The sequence below is a fragment of the Apiospora marii genome (assembly GCF_038362585.1).
Source record: "Apiospora marii strain CBS 49790 chromosome Unknown utg000002l_segment0_segment0, whole genome shotgun sequence".
Classification (NCBI taxonomy): domain Eukaryota; kingdom Fungi; phylum Ascomycota; class Sordariomycetes; order Amphisphaeriales; family Apiosporaceae; genus Apiospora; species Apiospora marii.
This window is the reverse complement of record NW_027117373.1, coordinates 4885620-4904223: the sequence shown is the minus strand read 5'-3', so window position 1 is coordinate 4904223 and position 18604 is coordinate 4885620. Positions and strand designations below refer to the sequence as shown.

General features: G+C 54.1%; 8 protein-coding genes across 8 annotated transcripts; 6 read left to right on the top strand and 2 right to left on the bottom strand.

The window, feature by feature from the left end:
- Positions 1-3001: 3001 nt before the first annotated feature.
- PG985_003253 (uncharacterized protein) lies at positions 3002-4793 on the top strand (the record flags this gene model as incomplete). The annotated part of the gene is made up of 4 exons (XM_066823022.1): positions 3002-3163; positions 3215-3418; positions 3496-4487; positions 4580-4793. The coding sequence occupies 4 exons, from the start codon at positions 3002-3004 to the stop codon at positions 4791-4793; spliced, it is 1572 nt and encodes a 523-aa protein (XP_066690454.1).
- A 480-nt stretch (positions 4794-5273) lies between these two features.
- Positions 5274-6377, top strand: PG985_003252 (uncharacterized protein; the record flags this gene model as incomplete). The annotated part of the gene is made up of 1 exon (XM_066823021.1): positions 5274-6377. One exon carries the CDS (start codon positions 5274-5276, stop codon positions 6375-6377), a length of 1104 nt encoding a protein of 367 aa, XP_066690453.1.
- Positions 6378-7139: 762 nt separating this feature from the next.
- Positions 7140-8964, top strand: PG985_003251 (uncharacterized protein; the record flags this gene model as incomplete). Its single annotated transcript, XM_066823020.1, has 2 exons — positions 7140-8810; positions 8869-8964. The coding sequence occupies 2 exons, from the start codon at positions 7140-7142 to the stop codon at positions 8962-8964; spliced, it is 1767 nt and encodes a 588-aa protein (XP_066690452.1).
- A 1391-nt stretch (positions 8965-10355) lies between these two features.
- PG985_003250 (uncharacterized protein) lies at positions 10356-10892 on the top strand (the record flags this gene model as incomplete). Its single annotated transcript, XM_066823019.1, has 1 exon — positions 10356-10892. One exon carries the CDS (start codon positions 10356-10358, stop codon positions 10890-10892), a length of 537 nt encoding a protein of 178 aa, XP_066690451.1.
- A 986-nt stretch (positions 10893-11878) lies between these two features.
- On the top strand, positions 11879-12319 carry PG985_003249 (uncharacterized protein; the record flags this gene model as incomplete). The annotated part of the gene is made up of 1 exon (XM_066823018.1): positions 11879-12319. One exon carries the CDS (start codon positions 11879-11881, stop codon positions 12317-12319), a length of 441 nt encoding a protein of 146 aa, XP_066690450.1.
- A 1485-nt stretch (positions 12320-13804) lies between these two features.
- Positions 13805-14860, bottom strand: PG985_003248 (uncharacterized protein; the record flags this gene model as incomplete). The annotated part of the gene is made up of 2 exons (XM_066823017.1): positions 13805-14541; positions 14605-14860. 2 exons carry the CDS (start codon positions 14858-14860, stop codon positions 13805-13807), a joined length of 993 nt encoding a protein of 330 aa, XP_066690449.1.
- Positions 14861-16078: 1218 nt separating this feature from the next.
- Positions 16079-16755, top strand: PG985_003247 (GNAT domain-containing protein; the record flags this gene model as incomplete). Its single annotated transcript, XM_066823016.1, has 2 exons — positions 16079-16215; positions 16275-16755. The coding sequence occupies 2 exons, from the start codon at positions 16079-16081 to the stop codon at positions 16753-16755; spliced, it is 618 nt and encodes a 205-aa protein (XP_066690448.1).
- Positions 16756-16871: 116 nt separating this feature from the next.
- On the bottom strand, positions 16872-17921 carry PG985_003246 (Zip-domain-containing protein; the record flags this gene model as incomplete). The annotated part of the gene is made up of 3 exons (XM_066823015.1): positions 16872-17410; positions 17483-17708; positions 17826-17921. 3 exons carry the CDS (start codon positions 17919-17921, stop codon positions 16872-16874), a joined length of 861 nt encoding a protein of 286 aa, XP_066690447.1.
- Positions 17922-18604: the final 683 nt, after the last annotated feature.

Here is an 18604-nt window from a genome sequence, read left to right as displayed (position 1 = left end):
ACCTGTTTATTCCACTGATACGCCTTATCCAGCCAAACGAACGGGAACCAGAGCCAGAGGTCACCTAATAAACCCAAACAAACGACTTTTCTTCCAAGAAGCAAGCGGTTCCTCGGTGGTCTAGTTGGCTATGACGTCTGATCTGGGTGACTCCGGTGAAGAAGACTCGGGGTTCGAATCCGCGTCGGGGTCGCTATATGCTTCCTCACGAGTAAAAACTCGAGAGACTTATCCCTTGCAATTCGTTGTATTGGGAAGCAGATGTAGTATGGCTTCACGGCCTGCGAACTGTTTTGCCGGTCTTTTATATGGTATGAAGTTGTTGTTTTTTTGGCCATGTGCATCCTTTTTGCCCGATGGTATTCGAATAAAAAGGTGATTGATTCAATTGCTAAAACAAAAAAAAGTCATGCTGCTGTTTGGTTTCGAACAGTTGGTCTTGACATTAAGGTGCGCAACCTTATTTGACATTGGCGACGGGAATGGGCAAAAAATTGATTTGAAGCAGCCCTCGATCACCAAGTGTTTTACCACTTGGCCACCTAGTGGCATGACATCTAATCTGGGTGACTCCGGTTACTGGACCTCTAGGCTAACAGGACATATATTGGCAAGGTTTGGATCTCAAGGGGTGGCATTCGTGGTCGAGATGCGTCTGATAGAGTGGTCAGCCCAGGAAGGTTATCGCGAACCAGGGGGCAGTGGCGACAAGAACCAAGAGTGAAAAAAAAAAAAAAAAAAAAAAAAAAAAAAAAAAGAGAAAAAAAAAATTGATTTGAAGCAGCCCTCGGTGTCGAGTGTTTTACCACTCGACCACCTAGTAGCATGACATCTAATCTGGGTGACTCCGGTTACTAGGGCTCTCAGTTAACAAGGTATATATGGGCAAGGTTTGAAGGCTCGAGAGGCGGTGTTGTCATTTCAGAGCTGGAATACCCATCATTCGCATCGATGAATAGTTTTTCTTGCTTAGTGCAGGTGATGACGGTTCAGTGAAATTGCCATACCAATTGACATCACCCCTTCAAGAGCGACGGTATCGTCCGACGATGACACTCGTGATTTCACCCTCTTTTGGCACCTCGACTACATCATACTATTCCATCATTCAAGCATCCCATCTTTTGTATAAAGTATTCATCTATTCTACTAGTACAGTTGGGCGATACAATTCGCATGGTGTGCGCATACTGTATATTGCTATCGAGAGGCGGCATTTGTAGTTGAGGTGATAGGCCAGGGGTGGTCAAGAAGGTGTTTCGAACCAGGGGCCGTTGGCGATGGAAGCCAAGAGCGAGAGAAAAAATAGATTTGAAAGCAGACCCTCGATTGCCGAGTGTTTTACCACTCGGCCATCTAGTGTATGACATCCAATCTGGGTGACTCCGGTTACTGGACCTCTCAGCTAACAGGGCATATATTGGAACCAGAGATCGGAAGAACGTATTCGTGGTTGGGGTGATTGTTTTCCGTGGCGCTCGACCCAGAAACCTTGTTGCGAACCAGGGGAACAGAGAAGTTAAATAAGGGGCTTGATTTGGCAGTGTCAGTGAAAATGGCCTTCTTCTACGTTGCACCAGATATGAATGGGCTTGGTCAATTGTCCTATCGCCCCTTTCTTCATGGCGTGCAGTCGAACCTTGGACCTGCCAACCGAGACGACAACCAGATGATAGCAGCAGTCTTGTCACTGTGGACCTGAAGTGCCTTGAATGATCTCTGACGGCCTCCACTCCCGCCGTACTTGTGCCACGATCAACCGGATGGATGCCGATGGAAGGATAAACGGCCTGTATGGACAGCGCACCAGCTCATGTGGCGGCAGCGTCGGCAAGGGATGAGGATCACGCTGGATGGTCCGGCCACATTAAGGGCGTGATCCAGTCTCTCTTGATCCTTGGTATGAACTCTTCTCCAAAGGGCGTGAATACCACGCAGAGGTAAAGCGGTCCTATAAAGAGAGTGTCCTGCAATCGTGTGACGAGTCGACATGAACACCAGCCGAATGCATCTGCCTGTTGACCCGTTTCGCAAAGCCCATCGTATTTCCAATATCGGCAAGCGTAAGCTTAGACCTTCCAATTCATGCAATTGAAGCTCGCCTTTTCAGGGCTGTAGTTGATGTGTGCCCCTGGCTGGCATCATCTGCGTGTTGTGTTGACTCTGGCTACGCAGACTGGAGGCGGTTGGAACCTCTAGCGGGCGGTGTTGAACGTCACATCTGAATTGAACCGGCTTCAATCAGATACCGAGAGAACGCCGAACCTGCCCCGAGACTGCACGACCATAGATAGCGCAGAAAAGCTGGCTCTCATTGAGGTGAAAAACAAAGTCCAAACCTAGATCTCGCCGGTGCTGAGTGAGCTGCTAATATTGCGGCGACCAACTGTCAATTTGCAATTGAGACCAGTCCAGTGGTCTTCCAATACCAAGATAAGCTTCTACAGATCTCGCGTTGACAGCTTGGCTTCCACTGAGCAGGCCAACTGCCAACTGCCGATTTCCCCACCCGTAAAAATAGCCTTAGGCTTTCTTAGGCGGAACTCCATCAGCATGGCGGCCGGAATCTTCTTTCCTAGCGCAGCAACACCAAGCCAAGATCGTGTCGCTCTAAAGAGTCCACACCAATGAGCTTACACCAATGACAACGAAGACTGGGCCCGCGAAGCTTGGAATGCATCAATCAGGTGGATTGAGCTGCATTGCAGTTGTTAGTTGGCAGACGATGGAGAGAGGTGGTTCGCTGGCAGTGACAAGCACACCGAGCAATCCCACTTTGGGATTGTAGACGTCATGATGGTGTATATATGACAGGGGGGAAGATGGGGCCCAGATCTAATGGTGGGTTTCGGCCACGAGGTGCCACGAACGGTGCGGCCGCTCGAGACGCGATTCTTCCGAAACCGATTGATCTTTCCCGGGGATGCTTAGACCGAGTTCTTGGACATTCTCACTATTGTCAGACCAAAATCAGTCAGATAGCGATTGCGATCGAAATACGATGGCACCCGCTGAACCAAACGCGCTGGCTTTCCGGCCCAAGGGCGAGCCGCCCGTATTCGAAGAAGAACGGAAGGGATGGAAGGGCTACATTGAGTGGGAGAAGTACCCGGAGAAGAAGAAGCGGGCGGCCGAGGTCTTGAAGCAATACGACTTTCCAGTCGTTAGTACACCTCTCTTTATGTACCACCATGGCCATGATGCTGACTGATAGCATTGCCAGCCGCCCGAATTTCAACTGCAGCCACTGCCCAAGTCGAATCCCATCCTCACGGGAGAGCGGTGGAAGCAGTACCATTATGCCATGGGGCCTAGCCTGGAGAAGGTCCCCGATATCAGCTGGGAGTACGTGAAAAAGGAGAAGGCCGCGGACATGCTCCACGTGCTCCAATTCCCTTATAACGGCGAAAGCCCACGGGTAAGCACGATCAATGACCTAAATTAGTGACAGACTGATGAGCGAGATGAAATCGCGTTTACTGACCTCGAGAACAGGAACGGCTGGTGGAGACGGAGATCACCCCCAACGATACCTTTTTCATTCGCAACCATGGCGGCGTTCCCGAGATAGATCCCCAAGAGTACACCTTGGACATCTTCGGGCTGGTCAAGAACCCCAAGCGCCTCACTCTGGCCGACCTGCAGAACGAGGAGCTCTTCCCGCGGCAGACCAACACGGTGACGCTGCAGTGCTCGGGCACGCGCCGCTTGGAGCAGATCGGCGTCTACCCGGGCGACGGCGACGAGCTCATTAACGCGCCCTGGGCCGAGGGCGCCATCGGTAACGCCGTCTGGACTGGCGTCAGCCTCAAGAAGGTTATCAAGCACTGCGGCGGCTTGATTGATGGCGCCGACAACCTCGAGTTCTACGGCGCCGACACGTACTTCAAGAAGGGGCAGGCCATGAACTACGTCGTCAGCGTGCCGTGGCGCAAGGTCAAGGCCAACGAGGTGCTGCTGGCCTGGGAGATGAACGGCGAGCCGCTGCCCAAGATCCACGGGTTCCCCCTGCGGACCGTCGTCTTCGGCTACATCGGCGCGCGCAGCTGCAAGTGGCTGTACCAGATCAAGGGCATCCGGGGCCCCAGCCAGGCGCCCGTGCAGAAGAAGGAGTACCTCTACTACACGCCGCAGGTGGGCAAGCAGAACGCCATGTACAGCAACGGCTTCAGCATCCAGGACATGCCCGTGTCGTCGGCCATCATGTCGCCCGCCGACATGGACCAGATCGTGCACGACGGCCAGGTGAAGCTGAAGGGCTGGGCCTACAGCGGCGGCGGCCGCTGGCCCGTCCGCGTCGAGGTCTCGGGCGACGGCGGCTCCGTCTGGTACGAGGTCCCGCCCGAGAACATGTCGACCAAGTACTTCCACGGCTGGCGGCTGTGGGAGATCGACATGCCCGTCGACGCCGAGGGCTGGCTCGAGTTCTGCGTGCGCTGCTGGGACAACGCCCTGAACACGCAGCCGACGTTTGTCCGCTCCGCATGGTACGTTGTATACCTACTTCTGATTGACGTTTCGGTCCCGAAACTGTCGAAAATGAGATTGCTTACTGATTGATGTACGTGCGTACCAACAGGAACTGGGATCTCCATGTGACATCTTCCTGCCACCGCGTCAAGATCTACAGCATGAACCGCTCGAAGCCCATGACTGCGCAGCGGCTCAAGCTCCTTGAGGAGAAGGGCATGTCCATCCTCCCTATCACTCGGCCCCTGGAGATTGACCTGGAGACGGACGAGCATTACGACCAGGCCATGGAAGCGATGGGTGGCAGAGACCCGAAGGAGTGATTGGACCTCGTCGGAGAATGGGAGGCGGCTTTGGGAGACGATGCCTTGATTAATGCTAGAATATGTGGAAATATTAATCTATTTGAATTCTGATCTGGTTGAGTATGCTAAGCAAATTTGGCCGCGTGGTGATGCGCTCTGCGTGATATCCCCTCAATTGGTGGCGCAACCGCCACATTGTGCTGTACTGCATATTTACAAGGGATCGCTTGATGCTATTGGTATAATGGTTATTCCATTAAATAGAATACCCGGTCAGATAAAATGGTCAGCGAACCAATGGGTCGTGGTATAAGCAGACTGTATGTATCGCATGGGCTGCTGTAACATAAGGTTGGTCCTTCACAAGTATTGTCCGGATCTCACTGATCGATCCGATTTCCGGTTTTCTAGAACCGACAATGTAATACCGTCCATAATTCATTTCTGGTACCTATATTCTTGGAATTGGTAATATATATTATCACTGTATCTATAAATATGTGCGACCATCAAGATCTGTACATCACCAGCCCCGTCGCGGGTGCCCTACGCACCCCCGCCGCGCCGCATCAAGAGCTTCTTGCCTGCCTGAACCGGATCACCGCCTTGAACCCCCCGGTCCACACGTGCTCGACCGGCTGGACTTTCCATGGGTTCTACAGCGGACCTACTTCCATCGCATATCTATTCTACTCCCTGTCCCTACTATATCCTAAGCTGGCATTCAAGCAGCAGTCTTTGCTCGAATGGGCGCAGGTATACTTAGACCTCGGGGCTCCGGTCCACCGCATCGCACCCACAGCTAAAGACTGTGGCATCGGCAACGAGATGCTCGCGCATACGGCCATGTTGGTCCTGATGTCAGATGATGCGGGCGCGGTTCAGAGGCTTTGTTTATATGAGAGGGCTATCAACGACGAGACGAACGATGGGTTGAATGACTGGCGCTACGGGCGAGCCGGCTACTTGTACTATCTCCGATTATGCAAGTCATCGCTAAGTTTCATCGACAACCCAAGGATCAACGAAACGATTGAGAAGACTATCCGTCGAATGCTCAAGGTGCCACAGCCTTGGATCCGGCACGAGAAGGCGGGCGCAGCCCAAGGCAATATCGGCATCCTATGTCAGATTGTCCTGTCGATGCCCAAGGCAGCCGTCGAGCTTCAGGACCAGCTGGCCTCTCTGCTGGACAAGCAGTCCGACGATGAGCTCATGCAGTTCTGTCAGGGGGCATCGGGCTTCGTGCAGTCGCTGCGCTCATTGCGGCCCTACTACCCGGAGCTGGACACCAACATCGCCAGGGCCATCAGCCGCGCCCAGGCGGATATCTGGCGTCGCGGGCTGCTTAGGAAGATGCCGTGCCTGTGTCACGGCATCGCCGGCAATGCCCTGGCGCTAGACGACCAGGCGCAGTTCCTGCATTTTCTGTCGTTCATGGGCACGGAGGAGATGGAGGCGAGAGGATGGATGCGCGACATTGGGCCCAGGCAGGACATATCTATGGCCAGTCTCTTCACCGGCGAGGCAGGGCGGGCTTGGATATGGGCTGTGGCCGATAGGAATCTCCCGAAGACGTGCATCGGTTTGAACGATGTGTAGGTAGTATGGATACATGAGCACTTTCCAATCCATGTCCAATTGATGATTCATGAAACCAAAAGCCCCTACGAGAGTAAACCGGCCAAGTCCAGCATCTCGAGAAGTTACCATTAGTTGTACGGCTACTACCATAGGAAACCGGACAAAATTGATTGTTTGAATGCTACCTGTACAAATGTTCAATTCCTCGATTCCTCACCTGCTCACATCACTTCCCTGGCGTAGTCCGGAGTAAGTGGAATAACCAAAAGTGCTCGGCAAAGGATGGTTTATTCCAGGTTGCTTTCCAGGCCCACCCAATGGGGTACCTACTTGATAGCTCCAGCCACACGCCCAGCCACCATTCCCCACGTGATTAGCGGCTAGATCCAAGCTCGGTCGCGACGCAAGGAGCCGCTTGCTGTTTGGTTTGGTTTGCTGGGAAATTTTGGCTGCAGTCCGACGCGCTTCTCCAAGTCACCCTGGGCCATTCCTCCATCAATTGAACTAACGTTCCGTTTTTCGACGCAAGAGCTTCGAGGTGACCCAACCCAATCGTGCAGTCGCCCTTATTTTCCTGCGACGTCGTACTCTTTCAGCTGCAGCATTGCGCACTCCGGCCATTTGCCTTCTCGACCACGACCTGACCGACGTGCAATCCCCTGTGCGGACCTGCCAACGTCAGTCCGGCTCGGGAGCTTTGCGTTTTCATGCTTATGCGACATGAGTATGAATGACATGAGATAGTTGCCATTCTTCAGCCATCCAGCCAAATTCGTCGCCATGGGCACTCGAGCGACGCCCCAGGCGTTTCTTTCCAGCTACGCGCCGCGATTGCGCACCTACAACAACTCCCTCCTCACTCCTGTCGCCCCGACCGCCGCCGTCGGTCCCCAATCGCGAACCACCAAGCGTGGCACAATCGCCATCAACTACGCGGAAGACGGTTACGACTACGGCGACGACGATGATACCGACCTGGAAGGCCGGCGGCGCCCGACTGGCCTTCGCAGCCTTCGCCGCGAGGATAGTACCTCGAGGCTCGATGCAAGCGACAAGGTCGGCAAGGAGACCAATGCGCCAGTCGATCTGCAGGGCATATGGCGAAACTGGATGCTTAAGAGCAGGACGCGGTCCGACCTGAATGCCCAGGCGCAGGCTGCCATGCCCGTCACTCTGATCCCCATTCGTATCGATGTCGACATCCCCGCCTTCATGCCAGCGGCGCCCTTTCCTCTACCTCCCGGCGTGACTCAGCCTACGCCAGCGATGGACCCAAGCCTCTACCGAGCCGGCGAGATGACAGTTCCATACAAGCTTAGGGATATCTTTTTGTGGAACTTGCACGAGACCGTCATCACCACGGATCAGTTTGCAATGGCATTGGTGCAAGATCTCGACCTTCCCAACCAGGTTCCCATCGCAAACGAGATCAGCAAGCAAATACGTACACAGCTCGAAGAGTACGCTGGTGTTGCGCTGCACCCGCTGTTCCACTCCGAGGATGCGACTGCTGTTGCTAATGGCAATGTGGCCGCTGCCGCTGCAGCTCTACGATCTGTTCACGACACTCCGGCTACTCCCGGAACTCCTTTACAACAGTCTTCGTCGTCTTTTGTCGGTGGCTCGAATACGCCCATGCTCAGCGCCACCGACACCCCATCCAAGGGACCCGTCGCTTCTATCCCCCAGGTCACGGCCACGGCAAGCCCTGTCGCTGCTGACGCAGACGACTACAGCCCCGACGACACGTACCGGTGTATAGTGTCGCTCAGCCTCAACTTATCTTCAAGCGTGTATTCAGACAAGTTCGAATGGTCTCTACTTCACCCCCCGGGCACGGCGGAGGCATTCGCGAAGATTACGTGCACGGATCTGGGTTTGGCTGGAGAGTGGGTGCCCGCCCTCACACATGCTATATACGAAGCTGTCTTGCGCCTCAAGAAGGAGGCTTGCGAGTCAGGAGGCTTGGTGGCAGGATGGGGTGCCATGGGTGCAGAACTACCGAACGACGCGGCACACGGAGCGGACGCCGGTTGGCGATACGACCCCGAACACCTTGCCGAAGACTGGGAGCCCAAGATCGAATTCTTGTCGAAGGAAGAGATCGAAAAACGGGAAGGCGACCGCGAGAGAGAGGTCCGCCGTCTTCGTCGCGAGACCGCGCGGTTCAGCAGCAATACTGGCATGCTGGGCGGCATGCCGGTGGGCACCGTGGAAGTGGAGGAGGAGCGAATGGGACGTGGTGAGCGTTCCAAGAAGAAGCGGAGGTTTAGAAGTCTCAGCCCTCTGGGTCGCTCTGGCACACCTGGAGGAAGGGGTACGCCCGACGTCGGAGGCTATGGAGGCGGCGGTTCATTGAGCGATCAAGAGCGGTTCAACTGGCGATGTCTCCATTGCCGCGTCTGGGGCACCAGCGTTTGGGCAGTCCGCAAGGGCCCCTTTGGCGATCGGGTAAGTTTCTGCTCCACTAGCTGCTTGTGCCAACTTCCTTTACTGATATTACATCCAGACACTCTGTGCCAACTGCGGCAGCGTATGGGAGCAAACAAAACAGCTGCCCCGGTGGTCGCTGAACTTGCACGTAATGGACCCGCGTCCTATTTGATAGTGTTGTATCTGAGATGATCTTGCACTATCAAGGGATTTAGAAACAAAAAGCGAATCTTCCATGATAACACGATGTAAGACTAGGCGTTTCGGATGGATTTGAGAGGGGATACCATGCATGCATGTGTGCTTTGCTGCGATTCCGCACGCGGATCGCAGGTTCCGCACGATGCGACAGAAGAAGCCAACTTGAGGAACGACATGGCTTGGTTACGGTAATTAGAGGGCCTTCCTCCGGCTGCTGCTTGCTGCTAAAAGGAGCACGTACGGGTTGGCCCGGCTCTGTATAATAGGTAGAGAGATTGTCTGCAATGCCTCCCAGGCCTAGTTCTGCTGCCAAACATGCCCCGGGCTACATACATTTAGAACCGGGCTTGTTCCTGGCCAACTTGGATTGAGACCAGCTTGCGTCGTCTTTGTCTATCAATGGATTTTGGCCTACGAGGTAGACGTTAGGAGAGTTAATACACTTATAAAAGGCCATCTTGACAACGTCGCATGCTCGACCGATGCTATGTCGCGTTAGGACGAACGACAGCCGCTAAAGCCGAGTCTTGGCGATGCTTTCTTTCAAACCTACGGAGTACTTAGGTAACTACAAGGTAACCTTATGGTTGTCCAATTCCGGTCTTTGCAATAGATATCAACTTCGGGAATCGCCAATCAGGGATCGGCTGACAAACTGCAGACGTTTGTGGAAAATCGCGGAGAAAAGAAATTAGTCGCAATGTGACTCATGCGGCTCAGTCGCCGATGGGCAGCATAACGAGATTACACGTCCGATTCCGTACCAACAACCAACATTGATCGGCAGTTCCTTATCCCAGGCCCAGCGCTTTGCCCAAAAGAGGCGGCATGGCATCGTGTAACCACGCGACACCCCCAGCTTTACACCCTCGCAGCCTTACAACCTGCGGCCAATGGCATGCAACGGTGCGCACGCAGGGTGGGATACATATGCAAATATTATGCGGGAGGACAAATTGCGCAGGCAAGGAATGGGAAAGGGCAATCATAATCGGAGGGAGGGAGACTGGCTGTGTTTACCGAGATCAATATCTCGTTCCCAACAGCAATAATTGGAGAGAGAGGAAAAGCAGCCCATTTGTGAGTCGAAGTAGGTACGATCTCCAAAATGCAACGCGATCCTCTTTTACCTAGAAATACAGATAGCCCCCCTCGCCGAGAGTCAGAGGAGGGTGTCGTTGTCGTCCAGCCTGATCTTTGCTCTGCTCGCGAAGATTTCGTCTCCAGTCGTTCCTCCTGGCCATAGTCAATCACTCTCGTTTATATCAATCATACATACTTGAAGACAAGCTCTGCTACCACTATTCACCCGTTATCTACTTACCTGTAACTATAATATAATAATACCTTAATTCCCCCACCATGAAGTCCGTCGCCCTCTTCTCCTTCTCCCTCTTCTCCCTGTTCGCCTCTACGGCCTGGACCGCGCCCGCGCCCGCCCCCGTCCCCGCGCCGGTGGAGGAGCAGGAGCAGCGCGACTTCCAGAGGCCGGTAATCCAAGTCGACCCGGTCGTCACCATCCCCCTCCGGCTCCTCGACCAGCACGGCAACTACACACAGACGCTGGAGCCCCGCGCCAGCGACCCCGACAACGCCCAGTTCACCTTTCCCATCGGCGGCCGCGACGGCGAGGAGGCGCCCTACATGGTGTGCTCGAAGATTCCCCGCGCCCGGGCCGACTGCGTGGTTCGGGTGTGGTTCGATAGCCACGGCCCTGACGAGGAGGGCCGGCCCGTCGATGGGGATGGGCTTTACTCGGAACCCAGCGATATTGTCTTCGCCCCTGATGACGCGGACGACGAGGAGTCGGAGCCCTGCGTCACGCTTGGGGTGGATAGCGGGGATGGCAAGGGGGAGAAGGGGTTGATGGTCCGCAAGATTGACGTCAATTGCCCTTGAGCTTTCTACTTCTTTGGTTCTCGAGTTGGCTGGCAGAGTACCTATGGTTCGGGGTATTTCCTTTCAGATCCTCGGGGGAGGGGCGCCCCGGCCAAGGCCTGGCGAAACGGTCGGGTCAGTCTCATTGTCGGTATACTATGGCCTCTGGAAGCACAAGACTAGCCACCTCGTCGGAAAGCAATTGCTGTCCTCGAGAGATCTGCCAGATGATGCTATCAGTGGGGTGCTGTTGCTCGTTGCGATCATTGTTGGCTTTCGCCGATAAGCCAGTGGTAGTCGTGGACTGTATCTCCTCTCATCAATAGCGACCTACGTACCTGGCCATGGCCCTGCAGCATATCTTCAATTAGCTCGAAGAACCTTCAGTAATGAGAATCATCAACGCCAACTATGGGCAAATCGTGATGACGCTTAGGGTATCGAATTGTTCGGCAGACACACGTCAGGGGCACAAGAAGCCAATATGATAGACACCCGAGAGAGAAAGGCGCTGTCGCCTCGCCCGATAGCTATTTCCGACGACGAAGGTACGCATGACTGCTCGGAAAAAGATGTCACTGTCGCCGTTGGCTACTGGCCCTGTCGTCCTGCATATCCAGCCTGCCCCCGTAATTGGCATTGATGTAAGGTAGCCAACTAGATTGCAAGGGATGCAGCGTGGTTGTCGGGAACGTCCAGAGTCCAACGGTGTAATCTCCTGAGAGATTCGGGATTAGGACCAACGGCAATCCTCCTGGTGTCAAATCCTGGGGTGCAATCATTCGAAGATCATGGTTCTGAATACAAATAGCCACTGATGTGAGTAGATGCGATTTCGTGACTTCGCCATCCAGCAGGGTTATCCGCAGTCGTCTTTCTGACCCAAGTCAATCGTTTCTCGTGTAGGCACAAAAACACAAACGTGCAGTCGTTCGTTAGACACATCCCGACCAAGCTATTCCTTTGTTCATACTGAATACTTACTCACCCTTGACTCGCCATTGAAGATGAAGTCCGCCGTCGCCATCCTCTCCCTCCTCGTCGCCGCCACCAGTGCGACCCCGCTGCTGTCCGCGCGCCAACAAAGCATCACCAAGCCCGACACGATCACTATCTTCTCCGACTGGCCCACGAGGCAGAACGTGCTGCAGACGATCGAGGCCCGGGGCGAGCCCAGCGTCACCGAGCTGGGCCCGCCCGCCACCGGCGTGTGCGCCATGCAATACAACAACCCAGACCGCCGGTGCCGCTACCTGGCGTGGTTCGACCGCGACGCCCAGAACCCGGAGGCGGGCGTCATGCAACAGGACCTCACGTACACGGGCGAGGTCCCGGCCGACTTCCCAGCCGGCCATGTGTTGGCCAATACGTGTATGGGTATCACGGCCGACGTGGGCGGGGTTACGCTATACCATCCCCTCCGCCGCTTTGAGATCGTCTGTCCATGAGCATGTATCTGTATTTCATGGAGCTGAGGCACGGGAAATAGAGTAAAGGGTTTGGGTGTGGAGGTGGTTAGTCTATGTATCTTTCTCGTTCCTGATCGGTGGTTGGGGTCGAATCACAAATGGCTGTCGCTTGCCCTTTGGAATTGCGGTCAGGTTTCACAGAACTCATGGGGCAGAAGGGCGAGTCCTAGGTAATTGATAATCGAATGAGTTGTTACTTATCACCGTATCCTCTTGACAGTAATGGATGTAATGAGCCCCGTCCGCAGAAACTTAACCGTGTAAGCTCCGGGTTGGGTATATGGGAAGTTGGACGCATGCCAGAGGTGGGGTTTAGCTGATCGATTGTTCAATTGCAATCAGCCGTTGGTCAAACTTGCTGATCATATTCCAGACCAATACTAGCTTAGACTCACAGCTTGCAGTCAATTATTTCAAGCGTAGATCTCCTTGATTCGCATTAACTGAGCAAGAACATTGTAGGCTATCGTCGCATAGAAGTTCTGTTTATGCCTGCGGTAGGTGGTAAAAAGCCCCAGGCTCATATCGCACAGTAATAGTGATAAGTGACTAACTGGCTGCATTGGGGAAGAAAAGAGAAAGAAAACCACTCCCACAGTATTTGTTCAATTTCATAGTCGAAGAAAATATCGACAAATAAAGGCATGTATACATGCCATTTGAAACCTTTTCACGTGCTCATTCATGTTTCCACCTGTCCTGTTGTGGAAGCAAAGTCGATGTGATGCCGGGACCCTTAGTTCTGTATATATTGTAGTAAAAGACACTTTTAATTCATTCAGTTGGTTGGAGACAGCTGTAGGCACTGGTGGCGCAATGGTAGCGCGTTGCTTTCCGGCTTCAAGGAATTAGCAAAGGCTGTGGGTTCGAGTCCCGCCTGGTGCTTCTATTTTTGCACTTCTGGGAGGTTCCCCGCTGTATCTTCCTGGCTGGTCACCCACCGTAGCTCTCTTTTAACCACGGAGGCAGGCGCCATAATCGCACTGAGCGATCAAAAAAGAGCGCCCATATTATTTTCCACCTGGTTTTGACCTGTTGCCTAGGCCATACATCGCAGTATCGTATAATACTCTAACTACCGTGTATTATCTTTGGCCTCGTACCACAGATAGAATATGTTGAGGAGCGGGTTCCACAAGTGGAGCGTACAGCAGTAGCTCAAGCAAGATGGCTTCGACGAGGTCGCAGGTTAGGTAAAGGCAAGCTCTACGTGAGTGCATAATTGCCGCCAACAGGCTGAAGACGAAAAGTAGCAATGCATCAGCTCCCATTGTATCTATTCAATGATCAGGCACAGAGCACGGCTGCGGAGCACCGTTTGGATCTCCAAAGTCGGGGACAAAAGGAGGCGACGAACACAGGTGTCTTCTACATTACGAGGTTAAACTATGTAAAGGCATGAATAACTTATAACTTTCCGTGCGAGGTAGTTCCGGCAGAGAGCGAGTCGATGGCCTATCCACCTCAACCCAGCTCGGCTACTCGCGGGTGATAGCCCAACCTAGTCTCAGAGATCGTCACCTGACGGTGACTGTGACCCTTGGTAGATATCGTGGAGGGGTAATCGTCCTTCAACTGGTAAAAGTGAGTATAGGAATCCACCCCTCCCCCTCCTCCCCCCTGGTAGACCCGGGGCAGCGTCGGCAGCTCCTTCAGCGCGCTCATCCGCATGGCGTTGTCCCGCCTCCTCGCCCGCCGGAACGTCAACACGACGCCCAAGGTGATCAAGACGATTCCGCCGACCCCGGCGCCCGCACCAATCCCGATCTTGGCCCCCGTGGACAGCGGGTCGGGTTCCGCGGCGCTGCTGGTCGCGCCGGCGATGATGTAGGTGGGATGGGGCTGTGCGCCCTGGGAGGGGATCCGCGAAGGCGGCGGCGGCGCCGAGTCGAGGGTCAGGGCGCTGAAGGACGGGGCGATTGTGGGGGTATTCTGATCTATCTCTCCTTCTGTTGCCGTCAAGGCTCTTGGGAGAATGAATGGCGGTAGTGGTGGCGGTGGTGATGGTGCAGGCGACGACGAGGATACGGAAATGTTGAAATAGTGAGACCTCATCGACGACGGTGTTTCAGCCGCCCCTGAATCTGCGACTCCCGTCCCGGGACAGAGACGGAGGAAGAAGACGTTTGATTCGGAGAGATCAAAGTGGAAGATCTGCGGTACCCAGTCAAACTGGGTAAAGGCGATCGGCGTCCGGCTTTCTGTAAGTAGATGTCAGAGGTGGATACCAGATATGCTGTTGTAGATGATTCTGTGCCACATACGGAAGATCGTGGGTCCCTGCGACGCAGAGCCGCTTCCATCAATGTTCTGCTGCCAGAGGCTGATGGTGTAATCGGTGGAAGTTGTGGTCCATCGTATTGTCTGCACTTCGCCGATCGTCCATACGGGGTTGACCGAGAAGTCGGGGGCCGTGACGGCGGCGTCGTCAGGGGTGAAGAATGTTTCGGACACCAATGGCTGCTGCTGGCCTAATGCAAGTCCAGCTCCGATTACAAAGGCAAGAAGCAAGCCAATCATGGCGTTGGAGAACGATTAAAAAACATTAAATTACTTGAGATCGACGGTATCTTAGCTGAGGGCGACCGGGCTGGCAGTCGTTTTGATACGAACAGTCGCTGACCAACGAAAAGGAGGGATGGCACATTTTCCCTTTTGTTTTCAATTACAACCCGTGGGCTTCGCGGTTTGATATCGGATTTTCACAGACTCTGGACTCTGGGCAACAGTCCCGGCAGGCATTTCAAGGGAGGGCATTTGAGAGATCACAACCGCGAGTCTCGATCGCATCCATCACTCAATCAAACAACCGACTCGCATCTGCCGGCTTGCACGTACATACGGAGTACACCAGGGCGTAATATAACCGCCGTGTATGCGTTGCTTGGGTCCCTCGTATGATCCCAGACGGGAAAGACCCGGTGGCTTGGGGTCCCAATTGGGCCGTTCTGGAACCCAGGCCATCCATGTCCGGTCGAGCAAATATTGGAAAGCCACCAGTGTTATGCCAAGCCCTCCCGATGAGAGGGACCAGGGGGCGGGCTACCTATTCGATGCTGGCTGGGCTGGGCAGCTGTCCATGATCTGATAGTCGAGTAGGCTACGAATCGTATTTGTCCCCTCGGGCGCCACCATGTTGCATTTCAGTTTGTGGAAGCAATGTGTTGGGTGTTTGCCTGCTGACCTGCAGCAGTGTTGCTGGCTGACATATCACTTTCGTTGCTGGCCAAGCGGCTAGTTAGGCAGGCTGGCTAGGGGACCCTAGTAGTCGAGCGTCCAACCACATGCTGCCGTAAGCAAGGGGATGCAACGCTGCAAAGCCACCATGAATTTTTGTTCCTCACCTTATAATCGGCCGAAAGACGGACATGCCCCCTATGGAAGTGGCCTGTGTCAAAGTCATGGCTTGATCGGAGATTTTGTGAGCATTAGCATTCGAAGACAAATATTCAAATGCCCCCTGGCAGATGTAATTTTGTTAGTCTTAATAGCTTGACAGCGGCTCAAGAGGGGAACAGGCATGCCTTGCGATCTGGTCAATGACGAGATGCAATAGGACAACCAAGTGCGTTTTCGAATTAGCCTCGGGTTTTCAGGGGTAATCCGATCTAAACGCCGAGCGAGTGTACGTGCCGCAAACACATCAGGCAACCACATGTCGCTCGAGGGTCAACTGGCGTGCTGGTATCATCAGTTCGCATAATACTGTAAATGCCCTACAAAGCAAAGAATGCAGCCATGTCGTCGCTTGAAAAGTCGAGTCTTCAACATGAGTTAGAAATCGAGTCGCCACGGCTCCGGTTACGGGCCGTCCGCGGATCCGACTTGCATACGCTGCATGCCATACGCACCGATCCCGCCGTCATGGAGTACATGTCAGTTCTTCGTCCCTCCGAGTCTCAGAGATCCTAGTCAGACTAACATTCGTTCTCAGGACCACTGGCGTAGAAACTGAGCCCTTTGCAGAGAAGTCGCATAGCGTGGTGCGAATGCAAATGATGATGGATCCCGCCAACTTTGTCTTTGCAGTGACTCTCACTATGACTGGCAATGGAGGCGAAGGAGGACCTGAAAGCACTGAAAACACACCCGCCATTGGCTTCATCGGCATCACCAGGCCGCCCGAGATCTTCCTTATCTTCGGCAGAGCCAGTTGGGGCAAGGGGTACGCCACCGAGGCGTTGGAGGCGTTCCTGGCTGCTTACTGGTCAAAGTTTCCCAACGGTCTACAAGGAATGGGGCCTGAACATAAGGACGTATTACAAGCTCATGTGGTCGATGAGAATTCTGGCAGCTCGCGGGTGCTCGAGAAAGTCGGGTTCAAGCAGATCGGTACCGTCGTTGGTCAGATCGGGGATAGGACGGATGTGTTGGAAAGAGTGTATGAGATTCGAAGACCTTCCGGCCAGAAGTGAGTGTAACGCTATAAGAGAACTTAGCTAAGCCCAGTCTACTGTACAGCAGAGGAGCCACCACTAAGGGTGCTCATGGCAGCTGTCAAGCGGGACTAATTTGTATAAGTCAACATAACTCAAGCCCACTTCCCCAACACACCCATCAGGGTCATCCCGGAGAGGAGCCCCAACAAACCCAGCCCTGTCCTGACGTTGCTTTGGTCCGCCATCTCGCCGCCCGCCAGCCAATCCTTCGCCCACATCTCCACGACTCCGGTCCATACAAGGATGCCAGCAGAGAAGGCGTCGAGCGAGCCCAGCGCCACGATGGTGAACGGGTCATTCCCGTTGAAACGGTGCAGGGCCGCCATGCCGAGCACCATGCCCAGCGGCGTGACGAACGCGAACCCCGAGGCCAGGAAAAGCTTCCTTCTGGTCGATACCCCGGGCGGCGTCGGGGTGTTGTTGGTGCCGCCCAAAAGCGGTGCTTCGGCGTCCGACATGGTCCCATACGAGGATTCGGTGGGGACTTGGACCATCTGGCGTAGCCTGGCCAGGCCCAGCTCGGCGATGCGACTTCCCAGGGCGATGCCTTCGAACAGCTGGTGGAAGCCGATTACCACCGCCAGGGTGAGGAAGAAACTGTCTCCTGTGACGACAAGAGTTATACCGATTACTGTTCTCGAGTGTTAGTTGGCTAGAGGCCAGACAGCAGCATTCGCCGTAAAAAAGCAGCTGGGGCACTTACATAGCGAGTGAAACAGGATCCCGGATTCAAGAACAAAGATGTTGATCAAATCACTGCTGGCTTGCTGGCCTTCGGACTCTTGTGGACGGGAAAAGAATCGATGGGAGAGGAATTCCACCACGAAAGAGACAAAGACCCCGGCCAGCAGTATCGCGGCGGGAGTGGCTTCGTAGTCAAGCTGGCCCAGGCATTTGTTCTCGAACATGAGACTCGCGTGGGTAAACAGCTGTGGGAGTCGTTCGTATCAGTCGCGCCTGCAGCAACACAGTTTGCAAGTTGGAAAGGGGGCGCAGGGTTTGCAAGTTGGAAAAGGGGCGCAGGGGGTGGGGCGGGCTGGACTTACGTGGACAAAGGCGGTAGAGATGACAACGCCCGTCCCGAATTGTTTGATGAAGATGAAGAGAGCATTGGTAGTCGACGGAATGTTGACTCTCATCATGATGGGGCTGTATACGCCTGTTCTTCGTGTTAGTATCGGAAAGCCCATTGCTTCTATTTCTATAGCAGTATTAGGATAGCCAGGGGGAGCTTACCGGCTGCACTAGCCACCAAAACCGCGGCTACCATCCCCCATCTCAGCGGTATATTGTAGTCGTGCTTGACGAGCTCACAGTTGGGCGGGTTCTCGACGTTTTGTCCTTCATCGCAGTTTCTTCAGGGGGTCGGTTTGTTAGCAAGACCAAGCTAGGGCTGTTGGGACTTCCCAATGTTGCACGTCAACGAGCCCGGTCCGTATTTTGTGCTCCATTGGCCTGAATCAGATTTCGCGTCTTACTCAACACCGGCATGGAAGTGACAATGCCGCTCTCTGGAGCCAACATCGGCATCCACTCGCTCAGATATATCAAGTGTAGCCCTGATCGTATTTGCAGTCGTCCTATTCGGTATTGCTCCGTCTATGGTAGGTTTTATTTCCTCGGCCGGATTGGGGTGGAGTGGACTTTGGTGCGTGAACGACACAAGCACCAGCAGTAGGCTGAGTACTGCGTATAGGCGGAGCATATTATGCATCTTGAGCACTATGCAATAAACCGATCTGATAGTATCGGTAACAACTGCGCGCTTGGGATTGGCATGGTATGGTATAGTACCTGCCTATATATATTCGCCACTCGCAACCCA